Here is a 19564-nt window from a genome sequence, read left to right as displayed (position 1 = left end):
ACGACACCCTAAAGTTGCTTCACTTAGAGAAGAAGGATACAGGTGGAGTGGCACTTGCGGAGAGATGAAAGAGGTTAGAAGCCCGAGAAGAAAGAGTGGAAAGAGCCCGCAGGATTTCCGGAGGGGATGAGAAAGAAGGGTGGAAAGAGCCCGCAGGATTTCCAAAGCAAAACCGCAGGTTAAAACTTTTCCAAAAATAACATTTCATAACATTCTTCAAAACATTACAAATCTCCCATATATATAGGTATGAAAGGGAATACAAAGAGACACTAACATTAATTATCACAAGAACCTAAACATCACAACATTAAAACACCTAAAAATAAATCCCAAGCCAAGAAACCGAAGAGGTAGCCACGGGAGCCAAGGAGGCCGAGCGGGAACCAAGGGGGCATGACCACGGAAAGAGCCCAGGCATGGGAAACCAGCAGCCGGCCGGAATCCAAGGGGGCAAATGCAATGAAACCATGGAGGAAACCAAGGAGTCATGCATGGGAATACAAAACACCTAACTTGGGATTCCAAAAGCCCTTTTTGGAAATCCAAGAGACACTATAACTTAAAACATTAAAAACATAAAAAGTACATTTAATAAAAAGATAACTATGAACTAAAATCATAGCTAATAATGAGCTAACCCTTAGTTCAATAAGTGAACTAAAGACCAGCTCATAAATGAGCTAAAATTTCAGCTCAAATAGTAGACTCAAGGGAAGCCAAAAATCTAATTATTTTTTACATGAGTTGACCCCCCCTTTATCTACATCATAAAGGAAAGTCAAATAAATATGATTATTATATGTATGTATAACTATTATTATCCACCGAGTTACCATGTAAACTCAAACTGTAATCCTCAATTTTTCAGGTAAGTCTCCTGATAAGTAAAAATGACTGAAAGGATGAATATGTCTAGAGAAGACAACAACCAAATGAGAGCAAGTAAAATATGATTTATGTAATTGTTCAAATGTGAAATTTATTATAGGCTCTTCAGTTAATGGAAGATGTTAGTTTTACTGTCTATATGCAATTGAAGAAATGAATTAACTGTCCGACCGTCCATTCCCGCCTCATTAATTCGAGACTCTGGGTCAGGTCGTGACAAAACAATTCATATATCTGATAATTTTGTTGATGGATAAGAGGTTACATAAAACTTTAGGAATTAATTAAACTGAGTTTAGGGATATGGAATCTGATATGTTGATTCTATCAATTTATGTAACTAAAGATAATGATCCATCAACAATCCTTACATAATCCTCCTTAAAGCAAACATATAATTTATGAAATAGAGATATACGCCTAGTCATGTGATATGATACTCCTGAGTCCATGATACATAGTTGAGATTTGTCAATCTTTGAATTAAAGGTATTTATGATCATATGTTTTTTTAACAGTTGATACAATGATCATGTCATATGTTGTTGGGGCTGAGTTGATTTGGAGTTGATTAAAAACCTTTTATAGCATTTCTTGAAGAGGACATTAGCAGGAGATTCTGAAATGACTATCACCGGAGACATCGTAGATCGACGACTACGATTAGGAGTCTTTATTTTTTATATATTTCATGCATTAGTTAATTTTATTTTTAGTTTGACGATTGCACCCTTGCTTGTTTATTATTTTGAGTTCTAGCCCTGAGGGCATTTCAGTCTTTTTTTTTCTCTTTTCTCTTTTCTCTTTTCTCTTTGAGGCCTGGATATGAGGTCCTTAGTCTTGTTTTAGGATCAATGACAGATTAATGAAAAAAAAATCTAGTTTTCTTCTTTGGAGCTTGTGAGTTCTTGAGTGGTGAAGTAATAAGGTGAGGGCAAAAGCAACACCCACCAGCCGCAGGAAGTGTCCGGGCTCGTGGCTCGTCCCATTCCCCTTTCTTCAAGCCGCCGACCACCCCTTCCCCGCCTAGATGCCGGTCTCAAGCCCCACCTCCTCCACCTAGCCATCGGCCCAAGCCCCAACCTTCCCTCCTCCTACCCGCCGACCCCCATAGCCCCTCTCCCTTTCATAGCCGTCGACCAAGCCCCCACAACCACCAGCCTCCCTTCCCTACCGCCCATCCTAAACGCCGGCCACACCCTCCTTTACCTCTTGATGATGATTTCAATCATCATTACTACCTACCTAAATTATCCTAAATAATTTGGGAAAGATTTAATTCAATTTGAAATTCAAATTTGAATTTCAAATATTTTCCTAAATTAACGAAAGCTAAATTAGGAGAGTTCCTACATTTAAGTCTAATTTAATTTTAAATTAGATTAGATATCATTATCTTATTCCTAAATTAGGATAATGAATTAGGAAGATTTTAATTCCCTCCCAATCCCCTTCATTCCTCATGCATGCCGCCGGCCCCCCTAGCCCTCTCTCCTATCTCTCTACTTCAATTACCATATGACTAGAATTTGAAATTCAAAATTTAAATTTCAATTCCCCTTTCCTAATTAAACTAAATCTAAAATTAATCTCAAATTTTTAGTTGTTTTTCCATACTCCAAACCCTAACCCTAACTTCATAAAGCAAGCCCCTCCCCTCCCTTGACCGACCATCTCTCTCCCTTATTTTTCTCTCTTTGGATTTCCTCTCTCATGAGTTATAGTCCAAGAGAAGAAGAAGACAACCATCCCTCCCCAACCTTCTTACAAGTGCATGGCCGATCCCGAGCATGACATGACCACGGATTCGTCTACGACCACCAAGGCTTAGTGGATATTCTACAATCCCCTTTCTTCAACCTCAATCTAGAAGTTGACGACAACATCGACGCCTCGTCGATCGCATCCTATTCACCTTGGCACCTTCTATCGAAGAACATCTACCCTCCGGACATTGGCAAATCATCGGACATCCACCCGTGTGTTATTCTACTGTGTAACTAATTGCCATAACAATAGGGGTGTCAATTTTTGACACGACACGAAACACGACCCGAACCCGACCCGGAAAAATCCGGGTTCGGGTCAACCCAAACCCGAAACGGGTCGGGTTCGGGTTGACACGGAAACACGAAATTGACCCGAAAGTGACACAAAAACTCATATTTGACCCGAAAATCCGAGTTTGACCCGTTTTTTACCCGATTTTGACCCGAAAAACGAAGATTAACCCGATTTTTGACCCGAAAACTTGCAAATTTGGGTCAATTCCGGGTCATTCGTGTCGGGTCGGGTTGACCCGGACCCGAATCGGGTCGGGTTCGGGTCCGAAAACCTGACCCGTTTTTAAAAACGGGTCGGGTTCGGGTTGACCCGAACAGTGCCGGGTCAGTTCCGGGTTCGACCCGAGCCCGACCCGTTGACCCGAATTGACACCCCTACATAACAATATTGACATTCTTAAATTTCCTAAAATCCCATCTGGTGAAACATTAATTTATTTTTTCAGCACTTTAATCAAGTTTTTATAAATTTCTAAAGCAATTCCTATTTTGTTTCACATCATTTCTATTAGCTCTTGATTGAATGATGAAAGTATAGAGGTAGGTGACTTTAGAGATTCACCATTGACAGTTGAGAAGCCACAATCTTGCTTTCCTAGTTTCCAATTAGCGGGTTTGCCATATAATTTTCAACATGTTTTTTTATGGTTTCATATTTTTTATAGTTAATGCACCAAGGCTTTTTTTCTTTTTGAAAAATTTTTGTTGGATGTATAAATATACCTTGATAGGCATGTGTGAAGTTTTTTTTGAGTGGTTGGGGTGACTTACTTTATCATCAAAATTTTCTTTTGGCTTTACTCTTTCCAGACTTTAGAAAACACTTCTTGAATGGATGGGAGGATTTTTGTTCCAAATATTTTTCCCCAGACTTCATCAAGATTTTTATTCAGTTCAAGAATAAATTTGACTGTCATGCCTTTTTCACTAATTTTTTGATACTTCATTTCATCTCCAAGTCACCCCTAATCTAGTCATTTAAAGACATCCAGTTGCTGCCAATATATATTAAGAGTATTGTAATATTAAGTAATGAATAGATCACTACGTGACATAGATCATAAAAGGCTCCTTTGATTGTGTAACCTGACAACATTTTCATTATCCGAGTAAATTAAATTGTTTGAATCCCAAATTTCTTTTACCATAGCATAAACATGGAATTTGGAACAATTTTATTTTCCATTATATTAATGAACCAATGCAAAATCATGCTATTTTCATATCGCAATATTAAGAATTTTATATTTTCTTTTAGGAGAAATGGCCGCACCATTGAGAAAAGTCATCGTTGCATTTTTTGGCTTATGAATATCATAACCAATTGGGCCAATTGGAGGTAGTTTTCAAATTCAATTTGTATCCTATAAGTGGTAGATTTGAGGATAAGCTTACATGACTACCGATGCAAACATGAATGATTGAATCATGACTGGACGTGCCGTCAAATGAGAAGTGTTTTTGAAAGCTATTCCATGTTTAACCATAATCACGGTTTATAGAAAAGAACCAAAGATATGGCAAGAAGTTGGCTCATGAGGTTGATTTGAGAAATTGAAGCAGGCTCCTTGCGGGATTGAAAGGATCCAACGCTTCGAGTTTCGAACATGCATGTGAAACTCATGTACGAAAATCATGAGGCTCAGACAAGGATCTATCCTCTAAGCAAGGTCGGGCGAGGCTCTACATAGGGTAGGATGATGCTTTACATGAGAACGCACGATGTTTTGTGCATGGGCCAAGATGCACTGCGTGAGATCAGGAGAGACATAGACCTACATGAGGAAATGGCAAGTTCACCATGCGTTTGATGAGGATTTAAGCGAGCACTAAAATCCTTAAGGTGAGCAAACATAAATCAAACTTCTTTTTGATAACATGTGGAAAAATAAATAAAAAAAATAAATAAAAAAATAAAGAGAAGAGAATTTTGAATTTTATTGCTCTAATCAAACAATAGAAGAGGTACATATCTATGGGCATTAGGCTATGCAATTTACAAGTTCAAAGAACAAGGAATTAATTAACCTATAATTAATTATTTCTTATTTTAGATAGCCAAATAAGGAAGAACGAAAAATAATGAATTGTTAAGATGGACAACATCATGTGGCTGATTTAATAAGAGCACATAGAGGGCTAATGGGAATCTGGTGTTGGCCACGTTAGAGCTTTCTTTTCAGAAGTTTCACATGATCTAAAATAGAAAATCTAATAATAAATAAAAATCTTGATTTTTCAGAGTTTTTAAAACATATAATTTTCTAGGTGCACCAGTGAACAAAGTTGAAAGCCCAAATACTGAAAAATCAGTAGTCATTGAAAAAAGTGCATCACTTGTTTGCATTAGAAGAAGAAATGTTCTTAAAGAACTATCTTTCATTAGATAAATCACTCACAGATATTCACAATACTGACACACAATAAAATAATTTCATCTTAAAAATTCTTGTTATACTATATTTTGCATTTCTTCAATGAATTAATATATTTAAGATAAAGGTCATACAAAAACTAGCAATGCTAAACAGAAAAAAAAAAAAGATAATTATCGTGTGACAATGTGAGATAAAGAGAGTGAAGTCAAGACTCCACAAGGGCTTGAAAGCTCATACAATGATGTGAATAGAGAACAGAGGAGTGTTGTTGTAAATAAAACTTAATTGGAAAAAAATTACACTCATCTAAAGAAACACAAAACTAGAAAAAGCATCAGAAAAAATATGGTCTTGCTAACTTAACATCAATCTCCGACAATTTCCATCTTTCTTGCAAATGTCACTTCAAATATGTTACCATGTTTAGAAAAAAATCTCTAGAGTTTCTTGGACTACTATGATTATATTAGTAAGTGGTTAAGTAGCTCCCGCCAAAACAACATACCGAAACACAAAAGGTTTGCTTCCATGGACCAGAAATAGATGCTATTTTAGGAAGCAAGGGGTTTTAAAATTTTTTTAATTAACGAACAAAATTCCACAAATAAAATCAATTGAGCATGGCTCTTGTATATTAAGTATTGCATTTTTTCCTGGATGACATGAAAAGTTTTTAGCAAGTGATTCTAATTCAACCTATAAATCACAAGTCGGATTGTGAATAACTCTCTGTGACATAAATAAGGCAGATAATTGAAGTAGATACCAAACTCCAGGGTGCATATTCCAAGAATGAATACAAAATAAAGGTGAGTAAAATAATGAGATCATGAAAAAAGAAAACATAAATCGCAATGCTAATGCAAGTGTTCTCCTCTAATTCTTATAATATGCTAATAGAAAAAGGCAGATCTAAACTTAAGAAAAAACAGCCCAAGGATATCTAAAGGTGAGTAATCCCTTCCACAACCAGCCCTAAAGGCATGATTTTGTATCAAATTCACAGTTCATCTCATATGATCAGATCAAGAGACTGTTTCGGTAAAAATTACTTCAAGTCATTATGATCTTCCCTTTTATCAACAAATGGCCATTTCACCATCCAGACAAAACAAGAACTTTGCTGCAAACGATTCATTCTAACAAGCAATAATAAAAATAACCACAGAGCATTGCCCTTTCAGCTTCCAACAAAAGACAAAAAAATTGCACTTTCAGTTTACCCGGTATAAACTCGTAGACTCCTTCAATCCAAGCCCGCTTAGAATAGCACCGGGGAGAAAAAACAAGCCTTCAGAAATCCGATATGAAAATCCTCCACAATTTGTATCAGAAATCCTTCCCGAGATTGTCGCTTCTTCCGCACAAGATTTCGATTCTTAGAACGAAAGCACGGGAGATAATGAAGATACTGGCCGTACGAATCTCGAGCAAATCACTAGCTTGGAGATGGCCTAACCTCAGAAGCGCTGCGGTCATCCTTCAAATATCTTCACCAGCCAAACCACCTATAGCAAACTCTTCTGAGAGTGACAAAGAAAGGATAAAGAGAGGGAGGCGGCAAGAAATCTGGCCAGAGCGTTGCCGTGATAGTTTCGGCGACGTACTGATTTGGCGGCGAATTTTTTGACCACTTCACAGAGCGGGGGATGAATCTCGTGGAAAGCTGATGACAGATCGCATGGAGCCAAATTTTCGACTCCCCAAAAGCATATTCTTCTTAATTAAATATTATGTGGCTCAGAAAATTAAGATATTCGTCATAAAAAAGAATTCAATGAGCTCCAATTGATTTGTCTATCTATGTGAGGAGAAATTATTAAGTGCAAAGACTCGATGAAGAATGTTATCCTGAAATTAATCGGAATGCTTCGTGTCGGTAGTATCGAATCGTAGTACTGAATAGTACCGAGCGGTACACCGAGCAGTATCGAGGACAGGAGTGACGCGGTGCATTCTAGTTGGTCTCTGAACAACATTCTGCATCCGCATAGAATAATTAATCATTTATAATGCTTTTATTTCTATTTTATCTTTTTTGTATTTTATAATATTTTTTTATATCTATCATCAATATTAATTCTGATGTCCGACATCATCACCTACACTTCATAATTGAGTGCAACACTCAAAATACGGCGTCTTATTGACAATTGCTAGCCATTCCTCTATTAACGTAAGTACAAACTATTATTATCACCAACTAGTTAAGTACCATTGTTAATGTTGATGCCAATATATTCATCATAAACAACAAGACGGACATTCATCTTCAACACCAACATTGATGCTCGTCATCTCTACTAAGGTCAATGTCTGCTATCTTGATTATTAGTATTCTTTATTGTAATTCTATAAGAAAAATGTTTATGTTATTGTAATCACTTATAATACCTCTAGTCTCATTCTTCGACCTTTAAAACTCATATTTCACAATTTATATAAAGCATATTATATTAAGAACTTTCTTCTATCGTAATGAATGATATCGAAATTCAATTGAGCTAAAACTAATAGTTTTTATTTTTTAGATTTTTAAGAAACAGTTTTTTAAAAAAAAAAAATCTCACCTTTTATAGGCTATTTTAAATTTATTAAAAATTATAAATATTATGATTTTTCATTTTTTTTTTATTTATTGTCAAGGCTCTCATTTATTCCAATAAAATAATAAAATCGGGGGGACAAATTAGGCCGGCTTTGGGGGCCCATTATAGATAAAGACTTATGGGCCTCATCAGGAAAAAACGGTCAGACATAAAGACTTATGGGCCTCATCAAGAAAAAACGGTCAGACAGATAATGGGCCAGCCACAAATTGAAGCGGGAAAATTATTGACGCATATTTTATTAACCAGTTGTCTACATGGCTTGGAAAAAAAGGCCAAATTAAACTATTTATTTAAAACAATAGAAATACTAGTTTAATTTTAGAGGGACTTTAGCTTGCTTCTAATGATATATTAATGATTATTTCATATTATTATGGCACAATTGTAATTTCAAATCTTGTATTGATATCTCAATTTTTTAAAAAATCAATATACTTTTATTGTGATGTAATCACATTATATCATATATAATGTATAAGACAATTGCTTAAAATAATATATTGATCATAGATTTATTAAGGAGATTTTTATTTTGCTTTAAAATAAATACATTATAAAATAAAATATATTATAAAATTAATATAATATATTTGAAATATTTGAATTAGTGTAAATAAATATAGGTAAATATTTTTTTTATTTGAAGTAAAGGGAATGTATTATAAAGCCTAATGACAACGGTGGCTGATGGAAGTTGGAGTGAGTGATAAGCAACGATGATAATAGACAGTGGTTAGTACCTATGACAGGCGATGGCATGCAGTGGATGACAATGACATGCTATCAATAATGTTGAGAGTGGAGCCAACTTGCATTGTATTTAGAATTCGATAGAATTTTAGGTAAATTAAAATGCATAAAAAATTAGGGGTGTCCATTTCGAGTCACAGGTCGGATTCGGGTCAAATCATGAATTGACACGGTACTATTCAGGTCAACTTGAATCTGACCCGTTTCAGGCCCGGGCCAACCTAACACTACTCGAATGACATATGGCTGACAAAAAAAGGTAGTTTTCAGGTAAAAAATTGGGTCAATCTCAAATTTTCAAGTAAAAACCTAGTTAAGCTCGGATTTTCGGGTCAAAAACTAGTTTTCGAGGAAAACACGGGAAAAATGGGTCAATTTCGGGTTTCTGAGTCAACTCGAATCCGACCCAATTTTTTCAAACGGATCGATTTGTTGAACCCAAATCTGACCCGTTTCTGATCCGAGTTGACCATAACTCGAAATTTTCGGGTAAGATTTGTGTGTGATTTTCTGGTCATGTCTAATATTGACACCCCTAAAATAAATAGTGAGTTCCAAAATTTCATCCATAGTAGATTTTTTTTCAAATCAAACACAAATTCTTAAAATCATTACATTTGGAATATTATTCACCTACTTTTCAACAAACCAAATAGCTCTTAAATCTATTATGTGATGATTGACGAATAATTAGCACATATAAGTTTTTCTTATACGTGTGAGAGTAAATTTTTCTTCCAATAATTAACGATGATCAAATATAAATGTGTATTAAAAAAAATATATATATTCTCATTAAAAAAATGAAGTTTTTATAATTAAAAAATATATTTTGAGAAAAATGGTGCTCGCTAAACGGATTAATTAAGCGCATAATTTCCGTAACCAATGGACTTTTAGTTCGGCCAGTGATCGGCCCCGATTCTTTCTTCCCAATACCCATATCGATGTGGATAAGATCTCCATCTCTCTGTCTGAGTTTATCAGTTTTTTTCTTATACTTTTATCCACGTCCAAACTGGATAGGTGTGATAGGACAGAGGAGAAGACAGTGAGTAAATACAATCGTCGGCCCATCCCTATTCCATCTTGCGACAGAGAAGTTTAGAGGTTTCTGCAGAGAGCGAGCAAGTGAGAGAGGTTTAGTTCAGTGCAGAGAGCTAACGAGTGGGGGAAGATGGGAAAAGGCGGAGATGGAGGAGAGGAGAACATGGCAGCATGGCTGGTTGGCATTAACACTCTAAAGATTCAACCTTTCAAGCTCCCATCAGTCGGTATGTGTTCTCTTGTCCTCCTCTTTTTTCTCTTCTGGATATGGTTTATTTGATAAACAAATTGATAATCCCCATGCCTTTAAATGTGTTGGATTGTCAAGCGATCAGTTTTGTTGTTTTATTTATTTATTTATTTATGTTAATTGTGAGGCTAGTATTGATTATGATTTGGGTCATGGATTTTTAGATTTTGGATGTCTTTTTTTGGTCATGATTAACAGATAATTGCTAGAGGCCAACTTTTTCTCATGGATAGTTCTCTTATGATTAAAAGGAGCAGCATCATAGTCAAATGAATCTCATGAAAAAGAAAAAGAAAAAGAAGATTTTATGCACTTAAAGTTCTTGATACTTTGGTTTTTGAATTGGGGGCAGGTTATTTTTGTTGACCTAAAAAAGGAGAAATTATTTTGTGCAAACACCGGACGGAGAGAACCATTCGGATTTGCTGTCATTTTGCTGAGCTTCTGCAAAATGATAGTAAAAGGGCAGCAAATATTCAATTATGAATGCGTTTTTACTGTACTTTTGTTGCCCTTTTGCAAAAATACAGCGAAAGCGTAACAAATATTCAATTATTTAGTAAATATTAAATATTTGTTGCTCTTTAACTGCCCTTTTACAAAAATACAACAAAAGGACCGTAAAAGCGTAGCTAATCCGGACAGTTCTCAGATGTCTGCATAGAATAATTAGTCCTAAAAAGATCTCTGTTCTTAATTGAAAAATCTCTCTTTTTGATGCATTATGGCCTATTGTTCTTTATTTATCTAATTTAGAGCTATTTGTTTGCAAAATTTAGTCTAGAATTATCTAGGACTTTGGCTAAATCTAACAAACAAATTTTTAAGTCAGATAAATTCACAATTTTTTAAAAAAAGTTTCGTTTTAGGCTACATTCCGAATTTAGTAAATCCTAGGCGAAGTAAGTGATTTTCACCGGTTTCCTTCATTACATCTCTCCTTGTCCTTCATTAAAATCTTAAATATGAAAATGCACACCAACCATTTTTTTAAGAAATTAAATAGAATTAATGTTTATCTTGCCAAATAGTTTTAAGAATTGACCTTCCAACATTTACTAAATTTGAATTTACAAAATTAAGCTTCATTTGAGACAGCTTTCTTATTGCTTTATAAATAAATTTTTTAGCAAAAAAAATTGTTGTTCTCAAAATTTTTGTATTAGAAAACTGTTTTAGAAAATAGTAAGAAATTTGTCCCAAACGAAGTCTTACTAAAGGTTTGTTTATTGAAGATTTTTCATTGCTTTGCTTTTCAAATTGCAGCCACATTCATGTTTGGCAATAACTTTTTTTTGCTTTTGAAAATATTTTGTGGTAAGAAGTTCGCTAAAAAGTATACAACTATAAGAAAGCTAAGGCTATTTTTTCCAAAGCAAAAAAACAAAATCTGTATTTAGTTCGCTAAAAATGATTTTATCGCAATAGTTATATATTTACCTTTACAAATAACAACAACCACCCCAAGTAGACATTAAGGCATTGTTTGGGACGGCTTTCTTATTGTTTCTTAAAGCATCTTTCTAGTACACAAATTAAAAATTTTATACTAAAAAGTTGTTTTAAGAAGCGGTAAGAAAGCCCTCACAAATGAAGCCTAAATCATATTTGTTGCTAAACAACCTTTTTGGTGATTGTAAGGCCACTTTTATTTTTATTTTTACACATGGACACATGGTCGCTATAGGATAACAAAGACCAACTTTTTTTCTTTAACTGTCTCATAAAATGGTTCAACTTTGGTCAGGCCCTCATCAGGTTCGGGTTCGAATGAAGGCTGTTGGAATTTGTGGCAGTGATGTCCATTATTTAAAGGTTGAAACTTTTTTTGTATTGAATGGAAATGTTTTCTACTGCATCATTCTCATCTTTGAGATGACTGAACCTAATCAGATTTCTTTGGTTACAAATTTTACAATTAAATGATAGGCAATGAGGTGTGCTCATTTTATTGTCAAAGAACCCATGGTGATTGGACATGAGTGTGCTGGGGTTATTGAAGAGGTAGGAAGTGAAGTGAAGTCTCTTGTTGTGGGTGACCGAGTGGCTTTAGAACCTGGGATCAGTTGCGGACGTTGCAGGCATTGTAAGGGCGGGCGGTACAACCTATGTGTTGACATGAAATTCTTTGCCACCCCACCTGTTCATGGTTCTCTTGCTAATCAGGTAAATCTTTAATGACAGTATATTATTCTATTCAGTTCTTAAGTTCTGCTGTCTGTCTTATCTGTTTGGCGATCAACAGAAGCTTATTTTCATATGGAAGAATTAATAGTTTGTTAAAAATCTTGCTTTTTTGAATGCTTTATCTGAGAGAAGACATTGTGGAAAAGGTAAGGACCACTGGAAATGTTCTATGGTTTAGTATTTGAAGGAGAAAGTCGCTTTTCCAAGATCAATATTGTGATTTGAGCCACATACTTTGCAATTTATCGCTAACTATTCAAAATTATAATTCCTTCCACGCTATAAAACTTTGTTAACAAAGTACTTAATATTGTTTTGGCAAAATTCTAGCAGTTTGATTGCTTCCATCTGTCAATATATTCGGTGCAGCATTTATCTTTATATGATGGGCAAATTTATACTGAACTCAATGGTAGGTCTACTAGTAATTTACAGGTTTTTTATCTTGGTTATCATGAATCCTAAAACCTTAAATTAGCATTTAGAACTTTTATTATTGTGGAAATTCTATAAAAGCAACATTGTGGCCCACGCCAAATGATTAGCAAGTAATATGTGTGCTTTGATTAAAGCAACCGCAAGATAATTGTCCACTATAGCAATCTGTCAATTCTCATCTTACTTATTTCTCTCCCAATAATTATGTAATAATTATTCCTTAATTTTTAGCTAATAATTGGCATTGTTTATCACCAATAAAATTGTACAACTTCTACAATTTGAATTAATTGAACAAATTCTTTCTCATTTTCTTATCTCAAATTTTAATATGCTATTAGGAGTGATTCATATTGTCCCTTGTTCATTTATTGCAAGGGTTTGTATGAGTCTCGTCAAGCTCACCTCGATCTTTCAAGAGCTTGTCTCAAGAGTCAAGAGCTTTCAAAAGTTCATCCGCTTTCAAATTCGCCAAGAGCTCTCCCTGCCAAACTCTTCTCAACTCGCCAAACTCACTTGTGAGCTTCACATTGAGCGAACTTTCACCTCGCCAAACTCTCTGCAGATCCAGATCACCAAACACTTCTTGAGCCTAAATCGTTGAACTTGTATTGAATCCAAATTGCTAAACATTTATGGAGCTCACCTGAAGTTCAGCTCACCTCGAATTCATTCACATCTCAATCATTATATTCTCATGAAATGCCTTGCAAAAGACTTTTCGATCTTGAGTAGCTCTCCCCTCGCTTTCAATTAAATCTTATTAACCTAATTAAATTTTTTCTCTTAATCATAACTACAATTAAATATATAATGGCCTCTGACAAAAGCTTCCAATCTAATGCCGCTTCCAACCATGAACCAATCATTTATTGCCGCAACAACAGTCATGAAAGGTTCTCACTAAATACATCACTCACTCATCATCCAATTTACAAAGAAATCACCCTTTGGTCAAACTACTATCCTGATTGTCTATGTTGATCATATTATCTTAACTTGCAATAATGATGAGGAAATCAAGAGTCTAAAAAGGAAGGATCTTAGCCAATTAACTTGAAATTAACGATTTAAGAGTTCTAAAATATTTCTTGGATATGAACATCGCAAGATCAAAGAAAGTTATATATATATATATCTCTATATTTCTCAATAGAAATAGATATTAAATCTCAAAATATAAAATTGGATGATGAGATGTAAATATCAATACATAAGATCAAATGGTGACATTCTCCAAGTTACAAAAAAGGTATCCATGTTTGATTGAAAAAATTATTTCTCTCTCCCATACTTATCCAGACATTTATTACTCTGTCAAAATGGTTAGCTGATTTATGAATACTCCCATTAAAGAACACCTTGATGCAATCTATAGGATATTAAAGTACCTAAAAAGGACTCCTAAAAAAGGTCTATTTTTCAGATAGAAAACATAAATGACCATAAAAATCTTCGATATTGATTGATTTGGTTCAATAACTGATAAAAAATTATTCTCTAGCAAAAATGATCATTCAATTCTTGTCTTCTTTATTCGTCTCCCATTATGTCTATTCTAATTCTTATTTAATTTTAGGACTAGTAATTGTCATTATTTACCATCTATAAATATGTATATCTTATATAGTTTGAATCAAGTGCATAAATTGTTCTCTTATATATCTTGTCTTTAATTTTAATATTAATTGTCTGAGTATATTTTATCATTTGTTCAATTGTTAGTTATATAAAGCTTGTTGATATAATTGAAACTCATTCCCACTTAAAAGCTGCTCTGGACTCAAAATTAATTTTTTTTTATTTTCCATTCAAAAAATTCAAGTTATATACCTTTTTCTTAGTTTGAAGTTTGATAGGTATTTTAAAACTTTGAACCTAGTTCTATCATCTTATTTTCAGGTGGTGCATCCTGCTGATCTGTGTTTTAAACTTCCTGAAGATGTGAGCTTGGAAGAAGGAGCCATGTGTGAGCCCCTTAGTGTTGGGGTACATGCTTGCAGGAGAGCTAATGTTGGCCCAGAGACTAATGTGCTCATCATGGGAGCTGGACCTATAGGATTAGTCACAATGCTTGCTGCTCGTGCCTTCGGAGCCCCCAGAATTATTATAGTTGATGTTGACGAATACCGCCTTTCGGTCGCAAAATCTCTTGGTGCGGATGACTTTGTTAAGGTTTCCACAAACATTCAGGTTTGAATTCTTTTCTTAATTTGGTTGATATACGTGGCCTTGTTCCTTTAGTTGGTTTTACAAGATGATTGGGTTAGAATCCGTTAGGCCGGCTGAACTGATCCAACCTGGACCGGTTCAAGTTTAATTCCACTGGCCTAGGGGGAGGGCGGAACCAAGGGAGAGGGGGGCGGATGGCCTAGTGGGCCCAAACAATTATTGTAATGGGTGTTTATGATAGAAATTTGAATTAGAGGGCTGTTTAGGAATTTTGTATGTCTCCTTTTGCTTTAATTAGGGGCTAATGATAGAATTAGGGTTTCATCTTGAATTTGGAAGGAATTTGAGATCTAGGGTTTGTGTTATTGGGCTCTAGGCTTGGCTAGAGATTTGGAGAGCTGTTTCTTCCTCTTGAATTGAAGAAACTTGTATCGTTTGCTATTTTCTTGCATCTATTAGGGAATTTCCCCATTGTTTTTCTCAGTTTACTCTGTTTTCCTAAGAAAAACTGCTGTAATTTGTTGTTTGACTGCTGTAAACAGCAGTTATCTTCTTTTTTTTCACCAAATCTTGCTAGGTTTGCTTACGAACTCAAGTATTATCCTTGAGGTTACTTGTGAACTCAAGTACTTCCTATCAGAATCACAAGCAAACTAACTTATTTATGAAATTTCTTTATATGCAACTTAGAGCAAAACTTATCATCTGAGTATATATTAGTTTCCTGATTTGTTTGAACAGATCCTGCTAGTAACTAACAATTACTACGAGAAAACCTTCCTCCTTGGCACTCACCGAAGTCTTTTCTCTTTGCTGACCATTTCCTTCTCATAATCAATTGCGCTTCAGATTGATTATGCTATAAGCACTACTGTAGCTTCTGATAGGGTGTTTGTCTTTAAAAGCTTAAAAGAAAGCAATCAACAGATTGTTGTTATACCTCTGTTGTTATCTGTGCTACTATTTGCTACTATTTACGAGCACAAATTAGATGTGTGATTATATCAGGTGTTGTTGAAGTCCTGAGGAAGTCATCTCGTTGTACCATCATGAGACTTTATTTTTTTATGTTTGTATTTGTATTCGTTGTTCTTTTTTCATCTACATGATTTGATGTTAACTAAATTGGTACTATTGATTTTATTCAAATTTAGTACATCAAAAAGTCAATTGGTATAAACTAAATTACAATTGCTCACTAATTTTATATGGCCATAAATTATTGCTGCATTTATGAGATTATTTTGATCATTTCATCATCTTTTGGGTTAAAATTATACTATTGACACCTTACATTTCAAGAATGCAAGTTGTTGAATTAGTTTGTTTGTGATATATGAATTCTTAAGTTTTTTTTGCATGAATTTATATTATGCTCGTATTAATTGCATTAGAAAATTTTATTCTTGAACTGTACTGCATCTTCAATTAACCCACTGTGTTAGTTCCTGATAGATTTGAAGATCACTATGTTGTTATATGTCATTCTTAATCTTGTCTGACTTCTTGTAAAAATAGTGATTTCTTCAACTTAGGCTCTCGGCAAATGTATTTCTCTTTCAATTCCAAGAAAGAGAGTTTTTTCTCTCCTCTTTTATTGCTTCAAGTTTTCTTTCCATGTCCATAAAAATGGGGAACTGTACTCTGTGAGCCGATAGATTATTCTGTGCGGACACCGGACACAGCTTGTCGTTCATAGGCGAATCAGGTGCAGCCACGTCATCCTGTACCAAGTAGTCCCGAGCTCGGTATCGAGCAGTACCTGTTAAGATTTAATGGAGAAAAAAAAAAAAAAAATCGATTGTCTCCGAAAGACATGTCAAATCATCGAGAAAAATTTTCGGAAGCGTACCTAAATCTATTGAAATGCCGAATTGAAGTTTTCGGTCTTCCACGTTTGAACCGGCGTTCTCCAAGAGAGCGAGAGACACCTTTTCAAACAAGATGAAAAATGAGGAAAATGAGGACTTTACCGTTTAAACTGGGGACCACAACCCTTATATACTTTAATTGTAAATATTTTATTTCAGTCCATCATTAAAATAAAATAAATACCCGACCTCTACACAAATTAATTTCATACAAATTTAACTGAGATGTTACATATGCCAAATAATAATTTAATACTTAAATAGATCATGAATTTAATTGGCTTAATTTTAGATAGCTTCTAATATATAAAACTTTATTTATATGTATAAATATATAGGCCCACTTATAGAAATTTCCCAATAGTATCGAGCTGCGGTACCGAATAGGGGTGATATGGCGCATTTTTATGATACTCTAAACGGCTTTCGATGTCCGCACAAAATAATTTGCCCTGTGAGCCACTGCCTTATCACCCACCCTGTTTCAATAAAGTTCTAACAATCCTCAACATCGCTTGGGTTTCTGCTTGTTATCGTGATACCACGTTACCAGCTATCTTTGATTGTGATGCAACAAACAACCTGCAGAACATCTTTCTATGTGAAAAGTTGCAATTCTTACCTTTCTTGTTACCTGAGGATTGATTCCTCAACTTCCTTCATACTTAGCTAATCATACGAAAACAACATGAATAGGATTTGGATGATGAGGTCCATCAAATACAGAAAGTTATGGGATCTGACATTGATACGGCCTTCGATTGTGTTGGCTTCAGCAAAACAATGTCGACTGCTCTAAATTCTACTCGTCTTGGTGGCAAAGTTTGTCTTATTGGTATGGGCCACGATCAGATGACTCTTCCTCTCACTTCTGCATCAGCCAGGTGAAATTTTTTCATAACACCTTCTTCATCTTGTAACATAGATGTGATGATAACATCTTTACTAACATTCATGACATTGTAACAGAGAAGTTGACATTGTTAGTTTGTTTCGCTACAAGGACACTTGGCCCCTCTGTATTGAGTTCCTGAGATCAGGGAAGATTGATGTGAAACCTTTGATCACGCATCGGTTCGGGTTCTCTCAGAAGGAGGTTGAAGAAGCATTTGAAGTCAGCGCTCGAGGCGGCAATGCGATCAAAGTCATGTTCAACCTGTAGTCTCTGTTCTTCTGGACTTTTTATTGTGTGTGGATATCGGATGGAGAGAACTGTCCGGTTTTCTCTCTGTCTACAGTAATTGTGCTTTGACTGTCTTTTACTATACATAGAGAGAAAAATTGGATGGTTCTCTCCGTCCGGTGTCCGCACACAATAATCTCTAGACTGGTCCTATCCTATCATGTATGAGAGCTTTGTGAGTGAAGCATAGTGCCTAATTTCTGCTCTTTCCTTCTTTTATTTATGAGAACATATGGCATGCTGCAATCCAGATTTCCTCATTTTGGTGAATTTTCTTCGTTGGCTTGAATAAACTGCAGACCTTGTAAAGAAAACACTGCTGCATGGCTTGAAAATGCAATGCTTTTGATTTATGACTGGTATTTCCAGATGTTCTTCGTTGTGCTTAGGACCATAGGTGAATTAGTGCATTCACATCAGATTTATTTATTTTCTTTTTTTTTTAAATAATTGAATAAATTTCATCAGTTTCTTTAAGCTTGATTTATTAAAGAATTCGTTTATTTATGTTCATAAATATGTAGATTTGTTGTTTAAAGTTTAGATCACTGAGAGTTTAACAAAATGATTATTTAATAATATTTAAGATTTATTTGCGACAACTATTTTATTGTTTCTTAAAATAACTTTTTAGTATTAAAATTAAAATTTTTATACTAAAATGTTTCTTTATGAAGCAATAACAAAGCCGTCAGAAAGGAAACCTTTGTTGATTATTGATTATTTATTTTTTATTTTATATTAATTTGGTCATATCATATATACTTTAAAAATTATGTATGTTATTAGAGAAAATAATATGATCTTATTGTACAAATAGGTAGTTAAAATTTTAATTATTATTATAATAATAATGATTAAATTGTTGTATTTAAATCATTAGTGACTTGCATGTATTTAGTTAGGGCTAAATAAAGTAAAATTACAACTTCAATTTAATAAAAAAATGTTAACAATAATTTAGAACTCATCTTTGACGAAATTATAAAAAGGAGCATATTTAGATTTTATTTTAGCTGGAGAATTAGTGTTTAGGATTAATTTAAAAAGGAGCGGGTGCGTAAAACAAATTCACGTATTTTAGAATGAGTGAATTAAATTTACGGTTAAAAAAAAAAAGAAAATATTTTTTCACATTCCATATTGAATGTGGAAAAATGTTTCCGGTTTTGCATGTTTCCTTTTTTTTGGTGGACTTCAAATAAAATCTATAATTAATTATATTATTATAATAACATTATTACAGATTATTATGTATTTTTATAATTATGTAATAAAATTTTAATGAAGAAATTGAGTTTTTTTTTCAAATATCATCCGTGAATATTTAAATTCATATTCTATAGAAAATTTTATATTATTGAAATATAATAAAAGAAATTATATTGATCAAAGTATGAATCCTGTAATAAGTTTGAATTAGAAACTTTCAGAATTAAATCTGGAGCTATCCCAACTTTGATTTCAGCAAGCTTATATTCAAATTGAATATCTCAAGGAGATGAACCTAACGACACCATAATCGGTATAATCTAAACCCAAATTGGTCCAAATCGAGGGCCCGAAGCCTATTTGAAAGCTTCATAAGTTCAATTAGATAACCAAATGATATGCAAATGTGACATGCTTATAGTCAAATCGAGCGGCACGACCAGACGAATCCAACAAGCCCAAGATAGTTGAATTTTGATATAATTAAGACACTCAAATGCTCAATGAACG

General features: G+C 34.2%; 2 protein-coding genes across 2 annotated transcripts in view; one reads left to right on the top strand and one right to left on the bottom strand.

The window, feature by feature from the left end:
- LOC110105121 (SPX domain-containing membrane protein Os06g0129400) overlaps nt 1-7027 on the bottom strand; it is a 43446-nt gene extending 36419 nt beyond the window's left edge. Inside the window, exons 1-2 of the mRNA XM_020834493.2 lie at nt 6792-7027; nt 6556-6710 (exon numbers count right to left, since the gene is read on the bottom strand). The gene's annotated coding sequence lies outside the window, so the exon portion shown is untranslated. The remainder of the gene's footprint in view (nt 1-6555; nt 6711-6791) is intronic.
- Nucleotides 7028-9618: 2591 nt separating this feature from the next.
- Nucleotides 9619-18204, top strand: LOC110105125 (sorbitol dehydrogenase). The gene is made up of 6 exons (XM_020834498.2): nt 9619-9968; nt 11739-11806; nt 11921-12157; nt 14519-14809; nt 17356-17543; nt 17629-18204. The coding sequence occupies exons 1-6, from the start codon at nt 9872-9874 to the stop codon at nt 17819-17821; spliced, it is 1074 nt and encodes a 357-aa protein (XP_020690157.2). The 5' UTR covers nt 9619-9871; the 3' UTR covers nt 17822-18204.
- Nucleotides 18205-19564: the final 1360 nt, after the last annotated feature.

Source organism: Dendrobium catenatum, unplaced genomic scaffold, assembly GCF_001605985.2.
Source record: "Dendrobium catenatum unplaced genomic scaffold, ASM160598v2 fragScaff_scaffold_292, whole genome shotgun sequence".
NCBI classification, from domain to species: domain Eukaryota; kingdom Viridiplantae; phylum Streptophyta; class Magnoliopsida; order Asparagales; family Orchidaceae; genus Dendrobium; species Dendrobium catenatum.
The sequence above is the reverse complement of the archived record's forward strand: the minus strand, read 5'-3'. Positions and strand labels throughout refer to the sequence as shown.